The 27920-nt window shown below is 41.4% G+C and overlaps 1 protein-coding gene across 2 annotated transcripts; it reads right to left on the bottom strand.

The window, feature by feature from the left end:
* Positions 1-27920, bottom strand: PODN (podocan). 2 transcript variants are annotated; one of them, XM_069863157.1, is made up of 11 exons: positions 27743-27920; positions 22561-22820; positions 20392-20485; positions 18655-18719; positions 14219-14328; positions 11900-12056; positions 9833-9948; positions 7164-7821; positions 4420-4568; positions 2378-2573; positions 1-1919 (listed from the first exon to the last, which is right to left on the bottom strand). In XM_069863157.1, exons 2-10 carry the CDS (start codon positions 22813-22815, stop codon positions 2411-2413), a joined length of 1767 nt encoding a protein of 588 aa, XP_069719258.1. In that variant the 5' UTR covers positions 22816-22820; positions 27743-27920; the 3' UTR covers positions 1-1919; positions 2378-2410. The 2 variants fall into 2 exon arrangements, with proteins under 2 accessions (XP_069719258.1, XP_069719257.1); XM_069863156.1 differs by lacking the exon at positions 27743-27920 and adding an exon at positions 26774-27424.

Here is a 27920-nt window from a genome sequence, read left to right as displayed (position 1 = left end):
GGGAAGCACTGTCCCCTTTATTATTTTGAAATAAACTTGGAAAAGGGTTTCCTAACTCTACTAGTCTAAGGGATATTCCCCTTGACTGTAGGTGTATCTACTTTGGCAAAGGCTTACACTTGATTTAAGATGTTTAACAGAGTATGTATCATCCTGAATTTTGAGGCTTGATGCTACAAGGTGCTAAAAATGTACCTTCACCCCTGCGTTCACAACATCAGACTCTCAAGGAATACAAAGGGAGTCTGGGGCACCAGGCTTCTCACCGAATTGCGGTGTAAGGGACTGAAGTTTAAAGATAATGGAAAAGTTCTCCATAAAACTGTACAAACCTGCATATTCTCAGGGGTATAATAAATCAGTCTGTTTCACCAAAGATTAGCAAAACTTCCACTGGGGTTTGCTGGAGATAGCTAATTTATTTGAGCTATATTCTGTAAACATTTTACACAGAAATCTGTCCCAAAAGTCATTTGGAAGGCTGTCTTATTGCTCAGCTGTATAGCTGATGCTAAAAAATGTGGGGGGGGTTGAAATTTTTAGGGCCAAGCTTTTACTTTATTCAGGAAGCAATCCTTTCTTCTATGATTCATGATTGTGTTGAATTGTCTAAGGTAGGAAATAACAGCTTGAAATTACTGTCACGTGCTATGGGAACCCAAAGGGAGAATGTAGAATTAGATATTCTCCAGCAGGAAAAACAGCTGGTGAAAAATTAAGCCAACTGTGTTTCCAAATAAATCCTGGAATGCAGTATGCAAAACAACATGTGTTCAATCAGAAATCCTCAAAAGACAAGACCATTTCCTCAAGCAGATTATCTATCAAAGATGAAGGACTTCATAATCAAATAGGCAGCTTGCCATCCAGATCTTCTTTTCCTTGGTTTCCTTAATGATTCCAACAGGACCTAAAACTTCTCAACACCATAAAATAGGTGAGGCTTTAAGAGAGTATGACAGCAGGCACTGTCTCCAGACCTGAACTCAACAAAGAAATTTTTCTTGATGCTTAACAGTCTTCTCCTAAGTCATCCCACACTCACTTAACTCTTTTGCATCATTAGTCTCACTTTTGAATCTTAATGTGAATAATACACATTATGTGAAAAATTCTATAACGTATATTAAACTGCATTCTGTTAGTCAGTCTTCTGGATGTACCTTCAGAGATTTTCACACAACTGCCACATGGGCAAACAACAGCAATACAGAAACTACCAAAGCTCTGGAAGGCAGACTTACAGATTTTATATATATATATATTTATAGATATATTCACAAGAGCAATTGTTTTATCTTAAAACTTTTCTAAAACAGGCATGTACTGCAGGCTTTGGCAGTAGAGATAAAATACTATGGGATCCAGCCTTACTTTTTTTTCTTATCCAAATATACACATTGCTATAGCAGAGGAATAATTGTATCCAGAATTATTGCTGCTGCTTGATGACCAAAATGCCTCAATATACTGCTCCACACATGAACTTACTGCAAATATCCATTTCACCTGATCAGCAACAGCTTCTTTAGGGTGGAGGAAAAGAAAAGCAGCATATACATGATTCATTCAAAATGCAGTGACAAAAGCAGCATTTTAAGGCATGTGTTCAAAACAGTCCCATATTGTTATTACAGATGGAAACAGTGAAGAAAGAGAAACAGAAGAAACAAAAGCCAGCTTTTGTGAGTTCCAGAGCAATCCCTTATGATCCTGGGTCTTGTATAAGATGATTTGGAAGCTTTGGAAAGGCATTCAGGGTCTCTCCCTGAATAAGGCACTGTAACACACTGTGTTCCATGAGCCTGGCCCAGTGCCACGACAGTTTCTGCATAATTCATTGCACGTTTTGCTAAGTGTTCTCTGTATATCTAGATAGATATATATACAGGCATATACGTAATTTTCCATATGTTTTCCTGCAAAAACATCAGAAAAAAAATCAATTACATAATGGAATACAGTATCCAGAATATGCTAAACTTAGTACCTGCTGACATGTCACATGTGCCCGAAACCAATTGATTCAGAAATTATCTGTACTCTAAGTCTGTAGATATAAATTATTTCTTTTCTTACAAAGTTTTCATATAGCCCTGCCAGAAGATTTAATGTTTTACTTTCCCAGTAGCTTCTCCCCTTTTGATCTTTCATCCTCATCATCTTTTCAGGCTACTAGCACTATTCCTAGAACTCCCTTTTGTCATTCTCCGTGACAAAATGTTGATTAGGGCTAAAACTAAACAGTTTTTTCACAAACAGCATTCTCCCTAGGACTCAGGCACCCACTTGTGTTTCAATCATACTTGTAAACTGGAATTATTTACACAAGAGTGTGAGAACTGGGTCCTTGATTTAACTCAACTGCAGTTATTACCTCCCACATGACGTGCTTGTGTGAGTCCAAGTTTTATCTCAGTTCTTCCTCCTCATCTTCAATTTCCTCTTCTGAGTCATCCTTATTCTTTGAATTGTTGCTGAATTCAAGGTTCCCTTCAATATCCAGTACCTGTAAATGCTTTAGGTTTTGGAAGATATTTTCCTTCAGTGCTCCAACTGCAATCTTATTAAACCTTTAAACAAACAAAAAGGCCTTTCTGTTAAAATAAATTTATTTTTATATCCAACACAGAAATAAGGAGACTAGCAGAAGTCATTCTGCAGAGTTACTCTAACTTTACACTGACCCACAACAGAGGAGTGCTGACTCCTCTGGATGGAAAAAGGAAGGGAAATCAGGTACTGAAAAGCAAGAAGGCAAACACAGTGACTGAATACATTTTCTGACAGCACTCTGTATCATCACAAAGGACTCTGCAGAAAAATACTAGGAAACTTTAAGTATCTCCCTTTGATTTCAAGTTCACTGACCAAGCTCTCAAAAAAACTTCACCTCCCTCCACTCCAGCCCCTCTTCTCCCTTCTATAACTGTATTCACCAAGGGAAAAAAATCATAATATTGGAATTCCTCCCCCACAAATACTTTCTTTTGGTATTCTGCCTGCTTCCCAGAGAGGAAAGGCATCTGCTCCATAGCCCACATTTCAAAGTGTAAATTGCTTTTTTGTGAGAGTCTGTGTTATCCCTTGATAGTTTAATTCTTCTCCCACAAAACTCAAAATACTGGTACAAAATATCCCTTTCGACATAAAGCAACAGGCATTATTTTTTCATCTGTTTTTTTGGTTTCCAAGGATATAAATAAACTAATCTGCAATTTTTAAGAACCTCTCACATATGCTGGTTGGTCTGTTACTCTCCAACACGCTTAAAATCATATTCTGTCTAATATTCCTGATGTATATTATTGTTTCACAGCATTGCAGTGATTAATAGCCTCCCATTAAGAAACAGAGCTTAGCTTGGGTGGTGCTGCCTCTTGAATATGTTAGCAAAACAGTTTTGCAAATTCCTTTTTTTCTCTTTATATAGAAATATAGAATGTGATATGTGGTTTCTGTTTTGCATCCAAGCATTCACTAAAATCTCATAAATGTGAGCAGCTGAATAGACAGACTTCTTTAATTTACACTAGGCTTTGTGATTTTATGTGCTTGGTATGGAATAATTCATCCAAAAAGGTATGATTCAGAACTCTTCGTAACTACAGAACAGTTTAGTCACACAGACAAAATAAGGTCATATTTAGTCTTGTGCAGCAGGAAGTCTAGGGTTTTTGAACACATCCAAGGGATCAGCTTAATCAAATATTATGTAGGGTTCATAAATTACTTCTAAATAATATTTTCAGTAATACTCCATCAGATTAAAATTGGATATACTACTGGGCCAGATTCTTGCTTCACTTCTTGTGGTATAAATCTGGCTTAAACTGGTTACATTACTGTGAGTTTACATTGTATGTGAAAAGGGTCAGTATCTGTCACCTATAAAAACAAAGTCCTAATCCAACTGACAGAGTAAGAGAAAAAAAAACAGAAAAGCTTCTAAACTTCATTACTTAACTGTCACGGTTGTAACTTATCATAGAATCACCAGGTTGGAAGAGAACCACCAGATCATGGAGTCCAACCATCGAGTCCAATTTGTCATCCCTGTCAAAATCCAGGTCTAACAGACACAGGCAAAGCTGTATTCTCACAAGTGGACTGTAAACTTTTAGCTCACAGCTGAATATTGAAATATGACACAACATTAAACATTAATTTCCCAGAATTTCTAACAAGCCTAATCCATTCTAATAAGCACAAAAAGGACAAACTATCCAAATAGGAAGAGCTCACTATGTGTATCCGTGTCTCTTCTGAGCAGACAAACATAATTTCACCATACATTGCTATAAAACAAAGTTGCTTATTCAGAAAGCTAGTATTTTAAATAGTTTCTAAAAAGTAAGGAATTGCAAAGTGGATGAAGATGAAAATATCTTGGTTTTTGAAGTGGTAATTTGACCTTACCTGAGGTAAATCCCCTTTATATTGGGTGTAGATTCAAATGCATTCTCTGAAACTGTGGTGATCTTGTTGTTCTGAAGATACAGATATTCTAAAGATTCTGGCAGGCCTGGTGGGATAGAAGTTAGCTGATTGCCAGCCATGTCTAGTGACTGCAAGGAAGAGACAAGGGGTCAAATAAATAACTGAACTTCAGTATTAGCAGCACTCCCAAAAGATATTTAAGTTTGACAACAAATGAGCTTCCAAAGGCTGGCTCTGTACACCCACACCCACACGTCTTTTGGGAGTTTATCCACTGTTTTTCATATATATATATATACACATACACACACAAGTCTATAAAAATACACATGCATTTATATGTCTACACAGACTTATAAAAAGCTCAATATGTTAACAGAGCAGAAGTGAGATGTTTATGCAAAGCTTATCCAGGATTTGTTGTGTTTGAAAATCATCTGGAAATAGGCTTTATTTCTTACATGGTACTTTGGTGGGTCTGCTTCAGAATCTCTTCCTTCCAGAGAGGTCAGGAAAATGATAAACACCAAGGAAACTGCAAATTATCAGCCATGCACAAAGATTCAGTTTGAGTTCATGGTGGAAAAACTGAAGTGTTATTATAGCATAAACTAATTTAATCCACCTCTAATTTTCATCAAGGTAAGCATAGCCATGACAATTCTGCTCTCTTACACTACTATTTAGCATCATGATTTCACATGATACATTATGCTGTTTTGTTTAGAAGTCTCAACATTTCCGTATCTCTTTCCCTGATGGATTTAAAGCAGACTGGGTTTCAGATACATGTGGCAATACTTTGGAAGCTGCTACTGGAAGCACTTCACTAGCTAAGGTTAGTGACTCGTTAGAGTTAAGACATAAACACTTGGAAATATTCCAACATGGAGCACACATGACATCAAAACTAAAGGCCATGATCACTTCTCAGATGAATTTTATACAAGATAATGGATCAGTAGAAGTTATTTGTTATCATGTATTGTAGCACTTGCATATCATCAAGCTGACATACTAGTTACACATTATTCAAAGCTACAGTTCTGCAAAGGAGTGTCACAATTTTGGTGGTTTTATTCTTCACATAATCCCAGTCTGCAAAACAATTATGTAAATGTTTAGCTTTGCAATTGCAGATAGCCTTCAGTGATTTCCATGGAAACAGTGTGGACTGAAGCATAGGCTAAGTACATGCACAACCAGCATCTTATCTGATGGTTATTTGGCACATCTGCTCCAGTGCACCAACTCGTAAACCAATTGCACAGTTAAGCCCTTAATTATAAAAAAGTATTATATATACTACCATGAAAACAACTACCCATTAGTAACACTGTTCCAGAAAGAAACAACAGTCAGAAATGCACCACTATTCATATAGAATTTTAACTATGTGCTATTACCTCTACATTGTTTAAAGTGAACAGGGTCTGCTGTGGGGTAGCTACAAGTGAAGGGCCAATGTTTGATTCAGCCACACATTATTCTGGCTTAAGACTGACTACAAGGGAGTGGCAGTAGAATAAAACTAATGTTAAATAGCTATGAATCCTTTAGAGAAGGAGAGCTTGTCACTCCAACCAGCTGGAGCTGCCTTTTGTTGAAATAAAAATAACCAGGTGACAGTGCCTACATTTTCTTAAGCAATGGCAGTGAAACAATTCCAGCATCTGTAATTCTCAACAGCATCTTCCTTCCAGACTACTTCTCATTTTAGATATATTTGCATGCATACACACACACACACACACAAAAAAAAAGATCAATGTGTAAATGCAAACTCTGTTGTTAAAGCCATGGATCAAACCTGCCGCTGCTGCACACCTAAGGACTCTACAGATATTGTTGCTGCACTGCTGATACACATTGACTAAAAAGCAAGCTATTGTTTATTCCTAGAAACAACAGAAAGGGAAATATTCACTTATATGAACATTTGGATTGTCTGAAAACCCGCGGGGCCTGTGTGACATACGCTCTGTGTCCCTTCTCCCTGCTCTGCTCTGAGATGTGCATACTTAGCCTGTACAGTGACCTAACCATATGTACTGCAGCCTAAAAGGAAATGCAGAAGTCCTTCAGCCAGTGTAGCAATTTTGAAAGGTCATTTTTGCACAGCACAAATGTGATTATTACTGCCTGCCTTATGGTTTGTGTTTAACTTTCTCCAACAATTAAGCAAATGAGAAGACTGCTGATTGAATCCAGACCTCCTAGCTGCTATCCAGGTGCCTTAGCCAGCTGAGCTGCTAAATCCTACAGCTTGGCCTGTCTGACTATAAGCTGATGTGGGGGCTTTGAGAATTAAGAGTGTTTTTGTTTATGCATTCCTTCCTCCTGCTGTCTCTCTTCAGAGCTGATTTTAAATCTTTTGGGAGACAAGCTATTTGAAAGGCATAATTTCAGTTTTAATGACAACATTCACTAATGTTTATCTGAACATACAGGACATCGCTAAAGTTCGTAAACAAAGATATCTTTACATTTCCAAGAATCAGCAGTACATGGTGGTCCACTGACCAGGTCAGCAGTGAGAGGTATCCACTTCTAGCACAACAGCACATCATTTCTACTTTAGAAACAGAAGGTGTAGACCTTACAATGCAAGCCCAAAACATGAGGACTGAGCACATCTAGTATTGGTGCTACATGAACTGGCTTAGACAGACAGACGAGGACATCAGTATTATTAACACAATTAGAGAAGGTGATGTTTCTACCTGGAGACTGCTGAGGTCTTCCCATGCTCTTGAATAAATGGAATTTACTTTCAGTTTATTGTTGCTCAAATACAGTTCCCGCAGCTTTGTCATTCCAGACAAAGTCCCTTTGGGGATGATGCTTATCTCATTCTCCTTCAGCTTCAGAATCTGCAAGTTCTTTGGAAAGCCAAAGGGCACTGTGTGGAGATTGTTTCCAGAAAGATCCAAGGACTTCAGTTGCCTCAGTTTACGGAAGGCCTCCCGATGGATCTGGGGACTTTTAATCTTATTGTAGCTCAGGTTCAGCTCTTCAAGGAAGTAAGTGGTAGCAAAATCATTCCTGTTAATCTCAGAGATCTGGTTATGAAGGATCATAAGTGTTTTCACTCGCCGGGGCAGCCCACTGGGAATCCTTTCCAGCATGTTGTTGTACAGGTGGACAGTGTGCAGCTTCTTTAAGCCATGGAAGGCTAATGGGTGAATACCTCGGGCTTTTAATTTGTTATTGTGGAGCAGAAGGTATTCCAGGTTCTTAATTTGGGTCAAGACATCTCTGCCAATCGCCTTAATTGCATTCTTCTCCAGGTGGAGGAGGATGATGTTTCGAGGTAAACCACTTGGGATTTGTGAGAGGTTATTGCTGGACAAATCCAGATATTCAAGACTAGACAATTTCCTTGGGAAAGGAGGAAAGAAAACACTTTCCATTTAGATTCTGCAAGGTGAAACAGTAACCAACTTCTCCTATGATTTTACAGTCTTTGCTTTAGAATCTTTCTCACCAGCACAGCTCCCATTACTGCCCTTTTTTGTCCCATGACGTGCCTGATGTGGACAGCAAAACAAGGAGCTCCCATGTTGCCACTAGGAATTAGGACCAGGTGCTGCAATTGCTCCCCAGCCACTCTAGCAAGAGAATCTGCTGGAGTCCACTGACACCCAAACTGCCACCAGGCTGAGAACCAAGATTAGTTTTGCAGCCTACTGTTCTCTCAACTGACACCACAGACAGCAACAAATGAGCAATTTCAGTGAACAAATACCACAATAAAGGTGTCGTGAGAGCACAATTAGGACACAGAATTTAGCTCTCGGCTTCACAGAAATGTAGCCTAAGAATGAGTAATTTCCCTCTATCTGAAAATGTGTATCAAAACCGAAGAGCAGGTTTGCTTTTTAGATGATGAAATGTTACTCTTACGAAATGCAGATATGCTAATTCAGTGTCCTAGGCTAAGGTAGTGAACTTTTCCTGACTCTCCAGTATTATGGAAGTGAGTCAGGGCTAGAGCTGCTTTGTGTAAGCTACTGAATCTGGATTCCATGGATTCAGTTGAAGCTAAAATAAATCCTCAGACTAGCCACTTATACCACTGGATGTGGATCAATGGTATTACATGCCAGAACTGAGGAGCCCTCTATTCCCTTCTATTTCCATTCAGTTTCTCAGTTTAAATGAGACTTTTAATCTGCATGGCACTGCATAACCCACTGCAGATGACTAGGAAATCTTCAGGAAATGCAAGAACTAATGTATTACAGACATTACTTACTGGTTACTACACTGCTGTTCACAGCTATCCAAGCATGCTCCGAATGAGTGAATACACTCTCTGGGTAAAGCACTTCATTGCTGCAAGTTGTAACGCTTGCCCAGCTTGGGCACATCTCAATAGCACCGTGCTGTGCTCTACTGACAGTATCATGAGAGCAAGGAGCAATATTCACCCCCCTTGCCGACTGTGACTGGTGCCTGAGCTACAGCTACTGTGCTCTGCTCATCAAAATCTTAACAGCAATGATATGTCCAACATGGCCTGGGGGCAGACACAACATAGCTATGGTAAATTACTAAGAGAGGTTTCTGGGAGTGGGATGTTGAACAAGAAAGCACAGTTCGACACATTCTCACATCTCTAGATCAGAAAGGTTTACAGAAATAACTTATGAGCAGGACAGATTATGTGACGTAGATTTTCAGGTAGAGCAAGGGCAGCACCCAGTGCAAGCAGAGACACAAATGTTAACTTTTTGAAGTGCTAAGTCCCAGGCTAAATTTAGGACAGCCAAGGGCTATTTCTGTTGCGCAAGTTTGTAGCAAAGCCTTTGCAGCCATCTGGCTATTGAGCAATACCATTGCATCCCCTCCTACTCCAGCAATTTATCTGCACTGGGGTACAGCTCTGCTAGGCGAATTCACAACTGTGTCTGTGGCTGCCTCCACAGAAACACAGAAGTGGCTTTAGTGAAGATGAAGGTCTGGCCTTAAATTCCAGTGAGCTGCCCTTGAAATGGGAAAGTCAAAATAACCTCACTTTTGACTGGTTTGGAAGAACAGGGACCAGCTTACAACATTGTTCTAGATGGGCTTTTCCCAGAAGGCACTTAGTATCTGGTGTGGTTGTGTCTGTGGTAATCAGGGAGAGGTGCAGTCTGATTTTCAGGGTTCTGTCTTTTGTATAAAAGTATTCTGCAGTGTGAATTCAAATCACTGAACCGGACCTTTGCTTCTGAATGGCAGCATCTGCACCTAAGTTTTTTTCATATAGACTTAACAGAGAAATGCACAATGTCATGCAGCTTTTAATAAATGTGCTTCTTAAGATGTACTTTTATCAGTAGATACACTACTGTACCAGAAGAGGTGGACAGACACAAACAGAGTGCAAACTACAAATCTGTCTCACCAGAAAGTTTCATTGTCCATTCCTTCATTAGTCAAGTAGTTATTCTGCAAATACAGCTCCCGCAGACCTGTAAGTTCACTGAAGGCTCCTTTGGGAATCTTCTCTAGCCTGTTGTTCTACAGTCACGAAAAGCACAAAGCACATTATTTGGCATGAAACAACACAGGACATTCAGGTTCTGCTCAACTAACACCAGGCAATTAAACGTCAAAAGGGGCATTTCAGAAGGCATTATCATGCTGCTTAAGAAATAAACACAAATACTAGACTGAAAAACTACAACCTATTTTTATTGGTTCACCATGGAATCTTTGGGCTAAGGAGTTAGAATCGCCTCCCAAACCCAGAAGGTTTGATTTTGTATTGAGAGTCCTTCCACCTGTGTGCAAATGTATAATGTGATCCAGGCAGCTACCACTGGATTTTGGTCAAAATTTCTGGATTTTGGAAGACACATTTCACCATAAAGAAGAATTAGGTTGGAAGCTGGAAACCAGCCATCCTTCCAACATTAATACCATTCCAAAAAGTACAGTTCCTGCAATGCAGATTTCAAAGTAATTAATCCTGTTGCCTTAGTATGTCTTTGAAGTAGGCAGCAGGCAGACACAAATAAAACATAAAACTAAATTCCACTTAGAAATTCCATATAGAAACTATAAGACTTATAAAAGGATATATAAAACACTGACACTGAACTTGTTAAACTTCCCACAATCCCTATATACACAATAATGTGATGGGCAGACTGGACTTAATTTATGTGCCAACTAATAGAAAGTGGATACCACAACAGACCAATTCGTCTAAGTGTTCCAATGAATAGGGAAAGACAAAGAAAGATCAACACATCTAAAATACACTTTCAGTCCACTATTGGCTGTCTCTTATTTCTCATTGTCCTGTTTTTTTCCCAGTCAAAATATCAAGGTAAATGTTACTACTGATAGGTAGTGCATTTGAAAACAAAATGCTCATTTTCCTCTTCAGCGCCTCTGCCCTTACACAACTGATAACAGCAAGGAAGGATATGAGTTCAAAGTCCTCAAACTCTGAGAACCCTTTGGGAGATAATGATTACCTATAAACAGCAATGAAATGCAAGAGACTAGTAACTTCACACTTTGCAGAGGCATTTCAGCAATTTAAAGGATCGGACTGTTTGCCTTTACTTTTCTTCAAGCTGGAGAAGCCTGATTTCCAGAAGATTTTAAAGGGAATTAGTGGTGAAACCTTCAAGGGAAAAGAAAACCAGGAGGCAACACAGAACTGCCTAAGTCCAGGGTCTGATAACAGATTTCAGTTTACACATGTCCAAGGATCTGTCAACACTAGGAGCAAGTGGAATCAGGATTCCCCACTGCCGCAAGCTCTCCTATTGTTAACAAGGCTGAGATCTCTAGTACAAACATGATGAAATGCTTTTATCGAAATCAGATGATGTGGAATTAAAAATACGGATACTAGTTAATACTACAACTTCTGCTATTGCGTTGTTGCTGGAAAAGTTGCAGCAGTAAAGAATCACTGATCCTAACTCTCTCTGTGTTGTCTGAATTGCCAGTTCAGTAGCAAACAAAAATCACTGGTGCTAGGAAACAGTAGTCTATGTGAAATTACTTAGGGAGCAAAGCCAGTACACAGCGGGCAAGCAGCTGTCAGGAAAAACAGTATCATCAGTGGCAAACTTAACCGGGAGGCCAGGCACTGGATGGCCATGGAGCCTGGTCTATGTTCTTGTACTAATCTGTATTAACATAACTATATGCAGGAAAGAGACCAACAATGCTACCACACAGGCATCTGCAATACATTCCCCCGAAAACAGAGAAGCATTTTTGTCCCCTGTGAGCATTTTGGCGTTTTGTAAAAACATACTGTTTCTTATGAACAAAAAAGTAAGGACATGGGAGACGGCTACTGTTGAGGATATAGCAGACAAGACTTACAATGGTCCTGGGAATGTTTCCAAGTGCACTGAAATGGCTTGGCTATGTAGTTTGAATCCCACACAAACACAGCAGTTGGTCACAATCATAGAGGAATAAAAAACCTTGTTGTCATTACCTTTAAGTGTAATTTATATAGTGCTGGAGGAAGATTCTTCGGAACATACTTCAAGAAGTTGCTGGACATGATGAGTATCTCCACATTAGCAGAGCCATTGAACATATTATCAGGTAACCCAGCATCTGAAAGTTTGTTGTTATGAAGATACACAGATCTGTTGGATGGAGAAAAACAATTAAATTAAACAGATAGTGAGACCTGAGATTTTGTTAAACAAGAGAAAGTTGTTTAAAAACTATATTTCAATCTTTTCTTCTTCTCTTGAGATAATTTGTTTTTAAAAGTGTCCTTTAATTTATCAAGGAATATAGAAGCAAAACCAAATGGTTGTTCCAAATACTCTCTAAAAGTTAGGTCTATTCAAAACCCAAACTTGCCTGTGAATACAAATTTTATGAGTATCCTTATCTTCTTAAGAAGAAACTGAATGCAAGTCTGGGATCATGCAGTGCTTTGAAACAAAGAACATCGATGTGGTAGCCTCACTTAAGAGGGTTAGAATTCATATCTGATTAACAGGTATGACCCTGGTTTCAACTTCTAATTGGAATCAAATCTGGGCTTCTTGGGCTTGAAAAATCAATCTGTAGATCTCTTAAGAAAGTGCTGTCTCTCACACCTCCTTTCTTACTGCTCCCATGAAGGCTGGAAATATCCCAGGAAACAGTTTCTCTCCTACTCCTAAAACTTATAGCCATGCAGAACACTGACAGAAAGACAGAGCAGATTTACTCAATCTGGAAGATTTTTGTTTAATGAACATTTGGGATCAAGAAAAAAGATATTTTCTTATTTTCCCTTTGCCCTTCTGACTTTTAATATTCAGCGAAGCGTATCTCCAATCAGATTTTTAAAAATGCATTCATACATTGTTATATAGGTTTCCATTCTGTATAAAACAATTGACACCTGTGCAGTTATTCCTGCTTTTCATTGGCTTAAATGAATTCGACATACTTTTTTTTAACAAAAGATATTGTAAGGATTGTATTGACTTTGATTACCCATTCCTTTCCTATGCGTACCCCAATATGCAACAAGCAGCTAAAATTATAGAGACAGGTTAAAATGGCAAAGGAGCACAGTGTCAAAGTATGCTTTTTTAACTTGTCCTTGGATTCCCCATCAACTGCAGAGAACTTGGCAACATCTTTCTGGAAGGAAGGAAGGGCTCAGTATGGAAACACAATTGTGGGATCACACACTCCAGGGAGTTCAGAGCCACATTGAAAATATTTTTCACCCTGCCTGGTCAGCTGCACTTTTAACTTGTAAATATTTGCCTTTCAGAAAGCACCGCTTTCCAAATAATCAGTCTGAGACCATGAACTCTGCTGGGAACAAATAAACCAAGTGAAACAACTGTGATAGGATTTTATATCAGCAATGCCCCAAAACAGAGAGTTACTACTCTGATTAAAATTTGTGTTGGCATAGTAGAGTGCAAAAAACACATGTATAAATCTAGCTTCTTTCATTATGAGATATTGCCAGAAATATTGACTCAGCCTTTTCAGCTACCAAAAGCCTATGAGACTAGAGGCCTGGTAAGCACAGAGTAGCTTCAGCTCTCAATAAATTCAGCAGAAACCAAGAGTTCTTCATTTCATCGCAAGTCTGGGTTCTGGGAGCTCAACTGGGACAGCTCTTAACTGCTTCCAAACTCAGATGTGTAAATTGCTACCAAGAGAGTTTAAGATGTCTTTGCAGGATTTAGATGCTGCAGTGTCCATCTAGATTACTTTAAGTGACTCTGGAAAAGACCATATCTCACAGCAGGTGGTCTGTGTGCATCTGCATTTGAGATGGGTCAATGCGCTGTACTGGATCCAGCTGAGAAAATCATAACCTGAAACTAGTAAAGAGAACTTTGAAACCTGACCTGAGGGTATGAACCACTTCTGAAGGCACTAATGTGCTTAGGTTTAATACAATTGAGTTATACTCAACTGAGTACTTTACTCTCATCCTGATTCTATTTAACAAATAGACTATAATAAAACTAAGGATTTCTGAACAGTTAATCTTCATTTTGAGAAACCGAGGCTGTTTCTTTCAACTCATAACTGATACACAAATAAAAAGGAGACAATTTAAGGAGACATAAAAGTGTCTGGCAGCTGGTAAAAGCCCATGGAATGTGTTTGTCTGAGAGATTATTTGATCTTTCACACTGAGAATAACAGACAGCTTCTTTCCAAAAATCACAAGTAGGCAATAAACAAAGTTTATGGTTTAGTCAGATTTCTTATCACTCACCAACTGCCTCCAAGCAGTGGCAGAACACTATTATTGTTTTACTTCCCGATCCCTTACCTCAAGTTTGGTTTCTGTCCAAATGTAAGCCCATATATCTTAGTGAGATAATTCGCTGCAAAATCTGCACTTATCAAGGTATTTGGTAGGAACTTTGGAGCCACTGTTAGCTGTAAAAGAAATACACAGAATTCCAATTAAATGCAGCAAATGTTTTAACCAAGTATTAGACCAGCAACTGAACACTTGCAAATTTATTTTCTCTGAACAGGCAAAAGTAAATGAAAGTGAATGCAGATTGCATGAACAAAATCAAATTGTCCTCACTCACTAATCTCTCCAGGAAGGAGACAGACTTTTGCTCCAAGATAAGTGAATGTTTGTTTTGGTTGGAAGAGTCCTGTCTGCTTTTGGTGGAAGAAATCAGAAAATTGTCTGCTGTGCCAAAAAATCCCAATCCACCCCACAGTGGTCTACTACTTATTTAAGTATATTTGGGGGGGGGGAAGTGCCACTTTATATGTCTGTTCAAATACTGTTTCTATTTACAATGATCTTTTCAACAGAGTATTTGGGTTACCAAAGGACAGGGATGCTTCTGAGTCAAATGATGGAATATCAAATGGGACTTCAAAGCAAAGATCTACTGCACTTTGTTCATTAAATAAATGTGGTATCAGAAACAAAATACAGAAAGGTCTTGTCTCAAAAAATTTATAGATGACAAGAGGTAAAGGATTTGATGAGTTTGCTCTTGGCCTATTGCTATTTTTATCAGTGATCTGAAAAAAAAAACACTAGGAAAATCTGTATCTGAACAAAAACTGGTGGAGCGAAAACCAGTGATTAAAAGAGCTCAGTTTTACAGAGTATCCAGATAATGCAATAGCTAAGGTCACTGAGTGGCTGCTAAGAGCTAAGTCATACACCTAGAAATCAAGAATACAGATGCTGTAGTAGATCCCCGAGTACATAAGCAGAAGACTAATAAATTGCAATAGGCAGATGTGATCACCCTGGTTACAGGTGTTAACTGTAGAACTAATGAGACCACTCTTAAAATATTTTATGTACACTCTGAAAGGCGCTGGAGAGAAAATTGTTCCTAGGGAGATGGTGAAGTCTCTGTCATCTAAAGCTCTGAGGTCACAATGGAAAACTCAGGGCAATGGAAGAGATTTGCCTTCTAGTTTGAAATTCTCTGAATCAGTAACGCTTCTTCCTCATCACACTGTTGGGTGAAAGAGGACCTAGTCCTTATAGCCAGCCAGGCATAGCAAGACTTAAGTGATGACAAAACATTTCATTTTTTTTATTACAATAAAACTACATTGGTTAATAATAGTAATGTAAACCCCAAAACACACAAAAGATTAGCTGTCTGAGAGAGTAGACATTAGAGGATTGCATAACCCATGCCTTAAACTACGTATCTACCTAAAGAGGGTCTACATCTCTCTCTACTAGTTTGTCAAGTGCGCATCAATGGACTATACCAATGAACTTGCAATTTACTGGACTCACAATACAGTCCAATTTTTAAAAAGATGAAAATACATTACTTACAGGTTTTCATTTTCACTTGTGCAAAAAGCTCCCTCCTTTAGTTGTCCTAAGTATTTAATGGTCACAAATGCAAGAAAGATCTTTCCCACAGCTCACATTCCTATCAGCGTTTCCAGAGAGCACGTAAGCAGTGGAAATCGGCATTTTACATATTACTATAATTACCACAGTACTGCTCTTGGCTTTACTGGTCATCTCTCACTGTCTGACATGGGAGATTGATTTCAGAGAAGCAGATAAAGGCACTCATCTCTGACAAGGAAGGTCTGAGAGCATCTCAGAAAGAAATAAGTCTCTACCACAACATCTTACTGAGAATCAGACACAGGAAATACACTTAATCACTTTCATACACAGTTAAAGCTTTTCTCCCGAAACACAGTCTGTTAGGTCATAACTTTCATGCAAAACAAAGGGCACAGCTGAGATATATGTGAAAAGAAAGCCACAAGAACCACAAGAAAGAGGAAAGAGAAAGACAAGTTTCATCCAAAAAGAGTTTTCACTTGCTCCGGACGGGGCTTGGCATTTCAGCACTTAGTCATGAGACTAATTGATCTCCACTGGCTGACTGCTTGAAGGATTAATGCTGGATTAATCCTTCAAGCATTAATGCTGGATTGTTGTAACCGTTAGCAAAAGTAAAGTTGACTGACTAGCTTTGTCTAATATATTGCTTACCAAGTGGCAAGCTGCATTTCTCCAGCTGCAATTTTCTTGCAGCTTTACTGCTGGATCTTCCTTTCCATACGGCGAACAGCATTTCTCTATTGTTAACTAGTGAGTTAACTAATGAACACAGAAGGATTATACAAAAATCATTACCAGTTTTGGAACCAGTTTTCTTGTTTACAGAATTATAGAATGGTTTCAGTTGGATGGGATCTCAAAGATCATCTAATTCCAACCCCCCTGCCATGGGACACCTCCCACTAGATCAGGCTGCCCAAGGCCCATCCAAATCTGCCCCTCTCCAGTTTAAAGCCACTCCCCCTAGTCCTATCACTACATGGCTTTATAAAAAGTCCCTCCCCAACTTTCTTGTAAGACCTCTTCAGGTACTGGGCAAGCTTTACATAAACAGAATTATTAGGTCCTGGTGAATCCTGTGTCACTTTGGGGATACTGGGAAACATTAAGACCTGACATCAAAATCACCAATTCATAGTAAATCATAACATCACTTCAGGGCCTGGTCTACAGTTTGATGGAAGAGATTTCTGTTATTAACAAGGTTTACTATGGATACTACGTGCTAGGCACACATTATTAGTGGGGTAAAAAATTAAAAAGTAAATATAGCTTTGATTCTGTACTTGTGAGTACTTGCTATTCATAAGTCACAGAAGGTTTTTTATTTATTATTTGTTATTTGTTATTTGTTATTTGTTATTTATTATTTATTATTTATTATTTATTTATTATTACCATTTTTTCTTTCTTATCAACTATGGTAGTTTATCAAAAGATAATTTAGCTACATCTGATGGGATCACAAATGAAGATGAAAAGGCATTAAGATAATCCATAAAACAAGGAGCAAACTACCAGCAAATCCCTGCTCTCCTCCAGACACCAGTTATTTGACCTGCAGTGTTTCCTGATGCAGAGTGGATGCAGTTTGAAGCCAATCTGGTTTATCCTGGCTTGTGACTTATAAAGAAATGTGTTGGTTTTTGTGGGTCCACAACTTCTCACTGTAACTAGTTCTGACATTCGCTGATGTTTGCATTTTCTTTTGGGATCCTTTTCTCTCTGCAGTAAAGCCAGAAAAACCAAACACTTTGTTTTGTCACACGGGGAAAATTGGAGTGCAAAGTTCTGGAATATTAGTCACAGTCTGGCTTGTTCCTTTTTATGGAGTTATTAACTGCCAAGATCGTTATATGGAAATGGTGCTTGAAAGGGAGAAAAGAACACAATGTTACTGTACTAAGGAATGGGTTCTATTCTCAGTCACTCCATACAGAAACCTATGGAGTGATTCTGGATATGTCTTGGCCTGACTGAAACCTGGATGTGGTCACATGCATATAAACAAAACATCAAAGGTCACAGATTTTAAGAGGATAATAAAATATATATACAGACATGCATATAAAAAAGTGTATAAATAGAGAGAGAGAGAAAGAGAGAGAGGGCTGGAAGGGCAGGGGTTTTGTAGACAAAATAAGCTTTGCCTCATGTTTTAACTTATATTTTTCTGTGGTATCCCAATTCCATCTGTAGCAAACATTTGTGGACAAAGACATTAGGGTATGTGAGAAGTTATTTCATTTCCTAGCATTGGCAGGAAAGATGTGCTTCTGTCATGAGATCCAACTGGGGTCACTAACAGGAAAGCACCTAGGATTTTCTCCATTAAAAAAGAAATTCAGCTCCTACCACTGCAAATAAAGTAACAAATTCATTACTTGCTTAGTTTCACTGTATGTGGGTATCTTCCCACATGAAATCTAATAAAACTGGAGTCACGCAAAACTGGATAGCTTTTTACAGATCTTGATGGCTCAAACATAGGTATTAGGATGTGTTTGGTCACAAGTTTTTCAACTAGCCTCATCTGTCAAGATACGCAGCACTTCACATCATTATCTCACAGCTTACTTGCATACAGGCAGCTACCAAATCTGCCTGCAGCTGATCCAAAGCCTACTGAAGCCAGTAGTAATTTATAAATGCAAAGGCCGTCTGCACCTCCCTTATCTGTCCAGCTGGACAGACAAGTAAGTGTTCAAAAGGCACGTGTACCCTCTAATTTTTTAGCATACTAACTGATTGTCTTGACCTTAGATGAATCCGCATTAGAACACCATTTTAGCACAATTTTACCTATTTAGGGTATAGATTTTAAAAGAATGGAAGATTTGCTTGTTTAACTCTCGTAACACAAATAAAAAATAAATCTGAAAGCCCTGTGAGCCTCTTACCTTATTGTTTGCCAGGTACAGGTAATTCAGGTTCTCCAGATGCTCAAATGCTTCCTCTGGCAACCCTTAAAAACAGGAATAACTAATCAGTGACACTGGGACCTTACTGTCTCTCTGAGTGAAAACACCAGAGGGTTGCTTTCTCTCTCAGATAATATCTTTACTATAAGACTTAAATATTTTTCATCACCACTGAAACAGTCTGACTCAGACCTATTGTTGTCTTTGGGGTTTATTAAATAAAAGAAAAATCCCACCGAGTGTTAAGAGCAATGGAAGACCATTAAAAATCCTAATGTGGACTGTGGCCATTCCCACTGGCAAAGATCAGGTACAGAGCTGTGTAGACTTGCTGTATGGCTAATTATCGGTGCTCACAGCAACCACGCTATCTGGAAGTTTTTTCTGTCATTTCCCCATGAACTTGCAAATATTTTTTTCTTGGAAGGACATGATCTGAGATTGTTTAATCATCAGATCCATTTGATCTATGACCACAATGCTGTCAAAATAACACCAGTTATCTGCATGTCATAACCCTTCCCTTGTTCTGTTCCCCCATAATCCCGTAGCCATGCAGGAACAAGCTCAGAGAAGTGATGCAACTTGGACCTTATTCTCCCCCAGGAACTGTTAATTTAGAGCTGAATCACTCCACATCCAGCCAATCACAAAAGCACAATTGCTGACACAATGGAAAGGCTGCAAATAACATTTTCACCTGGCACTTAGCACAAGTCAAAGGTAAAGCTATTTTGCACGGCAAAACATATTGGAAACTCAAGGCTGCACTGAAGCTTGTGAAAGAAACATCAAGTCCCAAAGGCAATAATGTCAAAGTCTGAATCTGTTAAGCGCAGCCTTCCTTGTGCTATGTAAGAGTGCTATGTTTTGGGTCCCATGCATAACATGCCCACATTCTCAGTAAAGGTTGTTGTGCATCATTGGATAAGGACAACAACAGCATTCAGAGGAACTGGGTGACACACAAATTACCAACAATTACATCTTACGTATTGCATATCCTCTTACTGTTTACTCCAAGTCCTTTGTTTCTTTTGCTTTCCTTACTATCCCCTCATCAAGCTTCTCTGATAAGCATATCACTTAGCAAGCAAAACCTGCCTGCAAATATCAAAACGGTTTTAGAAGGGCAGAAGATCCTATATTATAGTATAGTATAGTATAGTATGGTATGGTATGGTATTATTTATAGTATATTGTATTATATATTATAATATATAATATCTATGTAATATATATTATATAGATATATAATTTATATTAAACTCAACAAGGATCGAACTGGACTAAACTACAATAACTGAGTGACTAGACTGAACTGAACAAGTGGATGAAGAAACAAGGTCAGTCAGAAGGAAATCATTCAGCGCATAAACATTCCTGCTCCTCAAGTGCATTGCATTGATGTGCCTGTGGGACTGGAGGGAGTTTCCTGGATGAGAAGATCTCACGCCACAGTACACTGTGCTGCTGCCAGGTCTCCTCCACTGGTTCAGTAAGGCTGCATTCTTATACACTGAGTATTATGTTTCAGATGATAAAGTGCCTCCATGGTCTGTTTGATGGCCAAAGGACTGAGGCTGAGAGCTAACCACTCCAATCAAGTCAATCCATCAACCTGTGGCTTTCCTTATCAGCTGTCACTGGCTTCACTGCATAAACTGGTGTTGTGGAGGCACAGGCTCTGCCCACTTCAGGGCTTTGCCGGCTTACCTTTCGAAGTTAGCCTGTTGTTTTGCAAATTAAGAGTTTCCAGTCTGTGAAGACGAGCAAGCTCTTCTGGAAATATTTCTTCTATCTGGTTATTCTAAGAAAATGGAGACTATTAATCATCAGCAAAGAAATACAAGAAGGATCCAGATAAACCCAGACTGTGAACTCCAATAAAATTTGGAAACAAACTCACCATGTCAAATCATTGTTAAAACTTCTCTCCGTAAAGAGCAAGACTCAGATCTCAAACCCAAGACTTTCAAATCCAGAAGCATTTGAAAGCCTGAACCAAATTTTATAGCTTGTGCTTTCCTCCAGAAATATCTGGCTTACGCACTGGTAGCACACGCAGAGTGTGATGATGCCTGGCAAGGTCTATAACCCATCAGCCACAGCCAAACCTCCCAGCTGCAGCACAGCGTTTGCTACAACGTTGACACTCTGGATTACCAAGTTTATTATTTCTATCATTTATGTGTTGTTTTAAAAACAACTTGTCAGGGGCAGGGAGAGTCAAACTTTCTCTAGTTGTACTGTCAGGTGTGACTGTCATCAGATTTTCATTAACTTGCTGACTAACATTTTGACCATTAATGAGCGATTCTACTGTTTCAGCATTCCTGGGCCAGTCAAGGACCCACTGTGCTGGAAGCCAGGCCAATACACAGAGAGTGACAGCTGCCGCTCCAAAAAAGCTTCTCTGCTTTTGGCAGCAGAGGCAGGAGCCACGGCTAGCACATGCCTGGGACAGATCGGCCGAGGAAAGTGCCAGCTGAAATTACAGGTTTTCTGACTATGCTGCACTTGGATGGAAAGCTCTGAGCAAAATCTGCAATTCATCCATTGAACAGAACTGGCAAATGGGAGCAATAAACAAAAAGCAGTTGGTTAGGGCCAAAGAAGCACTGTGGAGAACCCTGGCAGGCTCAGGGAGGGATGGCAATGGGGCTGCCGTGGTCCAGCCCTGCCAACATCCTCAGGGGTCAGAGTGCAGGCAGGGAAAGAATGCCTGCACAAATGCTGCTGGTAGGGATCAGTCAGCTTCCAGCAGGGCATGGAAACCTGCTGACAGTGTAGGATGGGTTGCTGCTTCCATCTGTGGTCTGAGGCTGGTTTCCTTACACACCCTTGTCTTGACAAGACTCATCCTGTGTCTGCAGGATAACCACGTGCTGCTGGCACAGCACTGGTGTCCCAGGTAAAGTGACCCAAGTGTCATGTGCAGCCCAGCTGTCTGGCTGACACAGGTAACGCTGCTCTGCGTGATGGACGCCTTTGGCCGCAGGACGCCTGCTCCCTGCCGAGTCCACGTGCTGCAAGGAGAGGGACGGAGGGAGACGGGGCTCCGGGGACAGTGCTCAGGTCAGGTCTGGAGTGGGGCACCTCAGCCACTGCTGCCAGAACACATCTCGCTAATGAACCAAGCTAGCCCATGCTCTTCAGAAACACGTCAAAATGAAAAGGCTTCACCAGGAACAGTTCATTATTACTTCGGACAAAAAAAAAAATCCTTTTCTCAGAGCTGGGGAGAGAACCAGGAGGGAAGATCCCTATCTTTTCTCCTCCTGGAGGAAAGTTCCCTATCTTTTCTCCCCTGGATCTGCCAGGGAGAGAAACAGGAGAAAAGTTTCCTATCTTTTCTCCCCTTGGATCTGCTGGGGAGAGAACAAGGAGGGACGTTCCCTATCTTTTCTCCCCCTGGAGGGAAGTTTCCTACTTTTTCTCCCCCTGGATCTGCTGAGGAGAGAACAAGGAGGAAAGTTTCCTGTCTATTCCCCTTGGGATCTGCTGGGGGGAGAACCAGGAGGGAATATCCCTATCTTTTCTCCCCCTGGAGGAAAGTTCCCTATCTTTTCTCCCTTGGATCTGCTGGGGAGAAAACAAGAAGAAAAGTTTTTCATCTTTTCTCCCCTGGATCTGCTGGGGAGAGGACAAGGAGGGATGTTCCCTCTCTTTTCTCCCCAGGATCTGCCGGGGAGAGAACAAGGAGAAAAGTTTCCTATCTTTTTCCCCTGGAGGGCCGTTCCCTATCTTTTCTCCCCCTGGAGCTGCTGGGAGAGAACCAGGAGGGCCGTTCCCCGCTCCTCCCCGCTGGGCTGTGCGGGGGAGGGGAGCGGAGGGCGGTTCGGTGCCTCTGCCGGAGGAGGGCCGGGGCCGGCGCGGCCTTACCTGCAGGGAGAGGTGGTTGGTGAGCTCGGGCAGCAGGAGCGGGAACTCCTTGAGGTCGATGCCGCCGCAGTCCACGACGCCCTCCTGGGTGCAGCCGCAGTCGCGGGGACAGGCGGGGGCCGGCCGGGCGGCGGCGCAGCCCCGCGACACCAGCGACAGCAGTGACAGCAGTGACAGCAGTGACAGCAGTGACAGCAGTGACAGCAGTGACAGCAGTGACACCAGCGACAGCGGCGCCCGGCCGCCGGCGGGCATCGCCCCTGCAAACGGCAGCGCGGGGGCAGCTTTAGAATCATAGAATCGCCAGGTTGGAAAAGACCCACCGGATCATCGAGTCCAACCATTCCCGTCAGTCACTAAACCATGTCCCTCAGCACCTCGTCCACACGTCCCTTAAACACCTCCAGGGAAGGTGACTCAACCACCTCCCTGGGCAGCCTCTGCCAGCACCCAGTGACCCTTTCTGTGAATTTTTTTTTCCTGATGTCCAGCCTAAACCTCCCCTGGTGGAGCTTGAGGCCATTCCCTCTTGTCCTGTCCCCTGTCACTTGGGAGAAGAGGCCAGCACCCTCCTCTCCACAACCTCCTTTCAGGTAGTTATAGAGAGCAATGAGGTCTCCCCTCAGCCTCCTCTTCTCCAGGCTAAACACCCCCAGCTCTCTCAGCCGTTCCTCATAAGGCCTGTTCCCCAGCCCCTTCACCAGCTTCGTTGCTCTTCTCTGGACTCGCTCCAGAGCCTCAACATCCTTCTTGTGGTGAGGGGCCCAGAACTGAACACAGGATTCGAGGAGCGGTCTCACCAGTGCCGAGTACAGAGGGAGAATAACCTCCCTGGACCTGCTGGTCACGCCGTTTCTGATCCAAGCCAAGATGCCATTGGCCTTCTGGGCCACCTGGGCCACTGCTGGCTCATGTTCAGCCAGCTAGACTAGACAGGAGGGGGAATTTCTTCACCCTGAGGGTGGTGAGGCGCTGGCACAGGTTGCCCAAGGAAGCTGTGGCTGCCTCAGCACTGGACTATTCTGTGGTTTTATGGTTCCATGCTTCTATGATTCACGTTCAGGGACTGTGACCCCGGCTGCAGTCAGCATCATCCCCAGCCCCCTTCCCCACCTCAACCCTCCAGTTACTTGTTCAGAGAATCATAGAATGGGTTGGGTTGGAAGGGACCTTAAAGTCCATCCAGTTCCAACTCCCCTGCCATGGGCAGGGACACCTCCCATTGGATTGGGTTGCTCCAAGCCCCATCCAGCTTGACCTTGAACACCTCCAGGGATGGGGCCGCCGTGCATTCTCTGGACAACCTGGGCCAGTGCCTCCCCACCCTCACAGTAAAAAATTTTCTCTTAATATCCCAACTAAATCTTCCCTCATTCAGCTTAAATCTACATTCCTTGTCCTGTCACTGTGCTCCCTGATAAAGAGCCCCTCTCTATCTTTTCTGTATCCCTCTGTAAGCACTGGAAGCTGCTATAAGGTCTCCTCGGAGCCTTCTCTGCTTCAAGCTGAACAACCCCCCCAGCTCTCTCAGCCTGTCCTCATAGAAGAGGTGCTCCAGCCCTTGGCTCATCTTTGTGGCCTCCTCTGGACTTGCTCTAACAGATCCATGTCCTCCCTGTGCTGAGGATTCCAGAACTGGACGCAGTACTCCAGGTGGGGTCTCATGAGCGCAGAGTAGAGGGGCTGAGTCACCTCCCTTGATCTGCTGGCCACACTAATTCTAATGCAGACATGGATACGGTTGGCATTCTCATCCACCATTATTGTTTTTCCCATACTCATAAAATCACAGAATCAGTAAGGTTGGAAAAGACCTCTAAGATCATCCAGTCCAACTGTCAGCCCAGCACCACCATATCTACTAAACCATGTCATGAAGTGCCACGTCTACATGCTTTCTGAACACCTCCAAGGTTGGTGACTCCACCGCTTCTCTGGGCAGCCTGTTTCAATGCTTCACCACTCTTTCAGTATCGAAATTTTACCTAATACCCAGTCTAAACCTCCCCTGGCGCAACTTGGTGCCGTATTGAGAAAGGTCAGATGATCCCAGAGACTTACAGAGGAGGTTATGCAATATTATTTCTATGTAACTCTTGGTCATACTGTGCCTCATGGTTTTGCATACGGAAGAAGCTCTTCTTGTTAATGTAAACAAGGTGTGCTGGAAAAGAGTGACTCACACTGTCAGGATGCCTCTCCAAGGGGCTGCTTCTCATGCAGGGAAAAATAGCAAAATCTCATGGCTACTGAAAACAAAATGGGCTTCCTATTGATGTTGGACAGTGCTGATCTGAACCTTACAGGCCTGGCTAAGGTTCAGCTTTTATCTTTCTGGCAACAGGTTAAAATAATTCAAACAGAAGTTGATTATCTGTTGCCCCAGCCAGCTGGCCCTAAGCCAGCCCCCTCGGTCTCATTTGTTGCCCTTCCAGATTTCATACATAATGATTTGCAGTAAGGGCTGGTTGTGGCTTGTCTTTTTTCCTTGCAGCTGTTCTTCACAGAAGCGTTTAACAGGGATGAGATATTCTTACTTAGGCTCATCTTTTACCATGAAAAAGCACAATGGATTCATGACCTTAACAAGAAATAAGTACTGTGTTCACCTCTGCTACCCAAGTCCCTTCTTTGCATCAGGAGCAAGAACCTGCCAGAACCAGACTGGCAGCTACCAGGACCAGCACATCTCCGTCTACATCCATAGGACTTTCCTGCTTTGCACCATCTGAAACTCTCTCTGGGGCTCTCACAGACTGTGGGTTCTTGGGAAGCTTTAGAAAGATTCTGCTTTCAGAGTCATGAAAATCTCTAATAATTTCTTTAAACACTGACTTACACTTGAAGACATGGGAGAAAGTGGGAATAGAAGACAGGGCATCCTGAGACATGGATGTTTTTGCTCTGTTCCTGGTCTTTGCTACCAAATGCTGGGTGATTTAAGGCATTTAACATTGTTTCCATGATCCTTCTCCCCCGTCCTCCACTATTCCACTATTTCCATTTCTGTAAAAGCTGAATATAATGAAATTAATCTCCTTTATAAAACATTCAGAGATCAGATGATGTTTCCTATATGGCACCTGGAGATAAATAGTGAGATCAAAATTGGCTGTATGGGTATGCCAATAGTAGATTAGTAAAATCCTTAGTATTTGGTGACCTAATCTCAGAAAACATTTCAGAAATCTTAAAGAAAATAATCTCAGAAAGTAGATCTCTAACAGTATTTTTTCCTATATATCAGCTTACTATTACAGCTATTTATAAAAGAAACTAAAAAAAACCACCTTTTATATGCACGGCACGACCAACCCTGCTGTAACAATACCAACACTGTTTCCATAGCACACAGTCACCTCAAGGTTGGTATTGAACTCTTCAAATCTGCAACACGCTCATTTTCCACATATAAGACTGAAAAGATGTTAAAAAACTAACATGACATATTGCATCTATTGCACACTAGAATTTCTAAGGAGATCTCACCCCATTGTCATCAACATGCATGCTTCTGCTACAGAGCCTTTGAAGTGGATGCTGCTCTGGTGCCACAAGGAGACACTTTGGATACAGAAACATCTGCTTACATCTGGAGTGCAGGCAGTAAAACCAACATGATTTTGATTTTCTTCTAGTTCAAAGAAAGTCTGAAGCACTCACTCCATTTAAACTCATTCCTATGGGCCTGATCCAAAGCCTTATTAAGAAACCTTACTAAAGTGGAAGCTCAAAACTTACTAGAAAGAGTCCTCTTGCTGTCAGTGGGCTTTGGAACAGGTCCTTCCACCTGAAGTTACACTGAAACCAGCTCAGAGGTTTCTGTGGCTGCATCTTTCTGAGTCCAGACAGAAGCACTGCTGATCTCTGCACTTTGCTGCCACACAGCACCAGAGGGAGAGCGCTGCAAAGTGCTGTCTCAAGAAGCAAGCTGAAGTTTCGGGAGTTAATGCGTGCTTCTCAGTGGTTACAGTTACCTCAATAAACAACCGTCATCTCATCTCTGTATCTGTTATTGTCCCCACACATTTTCACAGGACACACACACACAGATGGAAAAACATCCCCTCCGTCAATATCAACAGGCTAACTGAATTTGTTATTTGTTACTCACATTGCATATCCTCTCTAAACGCGGCAGCTGAAAGGCAGGCTGCTGGATGGTGTCTGAGAATCCAGCTTTTCAAAAAAAGGAAAGTGCTGAAAACCTCACCTTTGCCGGCAGAAATCAGATGAATGGAGAAGAACATTTCTCTTCCCCCCACAGGCTCCCGCGGTTCATGCCATGTCAGTTACAGGCGCTGAGCTCAAAGCGAGAAAGCGAGTCTCCCCTTTCCAAGCAAGATCCTTTCCAGATGTGAGCAGCAGAATTAGAGGGAGTAAAAGGCAACCCTCTACCAACGAGAGTTTCCTGAACTTCCCAACGAAATCGGAGAAGAATTTTCCAAAGTCACCATATGGGAAAATGTGAGTAGGAAAGAGGAAGCAGCTATGGTCTGAATATAAAGACCTAGGGAAGAAACAATCTCCCATTGCTTTATGTCAACACAGTTTGCAAGATCCATGACAAATGCCAAACACAAGCATGCTGGAATTGACAGAAGAGAGGCAGAGACAGTGTGTGCTTTAGCATCTCATTGCAGGATACTGGAGCTGCACTGTTTGTCACTGGATCTTTACTTTCAGCCACATTCAACACAAAATCTGAATTCCAGGTGGGAATGTCCTCCCGTTCCCTGGGGGGTCTGGTTCAAATTAGCTAGGAACAGATAGATCGGCAGTTTTTCCTGCATTCTGTCTCTCTCTCCCCTTTAACTCCCTCTGGTTTTCAACTCATCAATTGATATTCGGGGACCGGGGACAGATGGGCTTAAACTATAAATGTTTTAGCGGCAAAGTCTCCAATTTTGATACAACACCCCATTGACCCAATCTCTTTTTTTATCTCCCAAACCCCATATTACAGCACTAAACATCAAAACACCCCAGCACCACAGACACACACTCCAGCCCTGGTCACGTTTAGAAGCCTCATTCCTTATTTCTCCCCTCTTGGTAAAAATAGAGAGAAGTAAGCTGTTTATAACAGCAACACTTCCAAGAAAGGAAGACAGCTTTCTGTCACTGACAGCAATTACTTTCTAAAATATAAAGCCACCTGTTTTGTGAATGCGTACATTACCTCCACAAAATCCACAGAGGATCTGTCCTCACCAAGAACACGACCTTATTGCTGAATTCCACAGAGAGGGACAGTGATTCTTTCCTCTCGACTCCAGCTGAACTAAAGTCTAAAGCAATTAAGCTACTTCCTCCCTCTCTTCTTCCAGACTCATATCGACTGGAACTGATCCCCCTCT

This window comes from Phaenicophaeus curvirostris, chromosome 8, assembly GCF_032191515.1.
Source record: "Phaenicophaeus curvirostris isolate KB17595 chromosome 8, BPBGC_Pcur_1.0, whole genome shotgun sequence".
Taxonomy (NCBI): domain Eukaryota; kingdom Metazoa; phylum Chordata; class Aves; order Cuculiformes; family Cuculidae; genus Phaenicophaeus; species Phaenicophaeus curvirostris.
Note: the sequence above shows the minus strand (reverse complement) of the source record. Positions and strands in the feature narration are given on the sequence as shown.

Excerpts from the sequence above, each read along its gene's own strand:
- PODN (XM_069863156.1), bottom strand. The coding sequence starts at position 26,810 with ATGTTCTTCTCCATTCATCTGATTTCTGCCGGCAAAG. Across the intron at positions 12,057-14,218 it reads GGACAGAAACCAAACTTGAG|ATCTGTGTATCTTCATAACA; the intron begins GTAAGGGATCGG and ends TCCATCCAACAG. Across the intron at positions 2,574-4,419 it reads ATAAAGGGGATTTACCTCAG|GTTTAATAAGATTGCAGTTG; the intron begins GTAAGGTCAAAT and ends GTTTGTTTAAAG.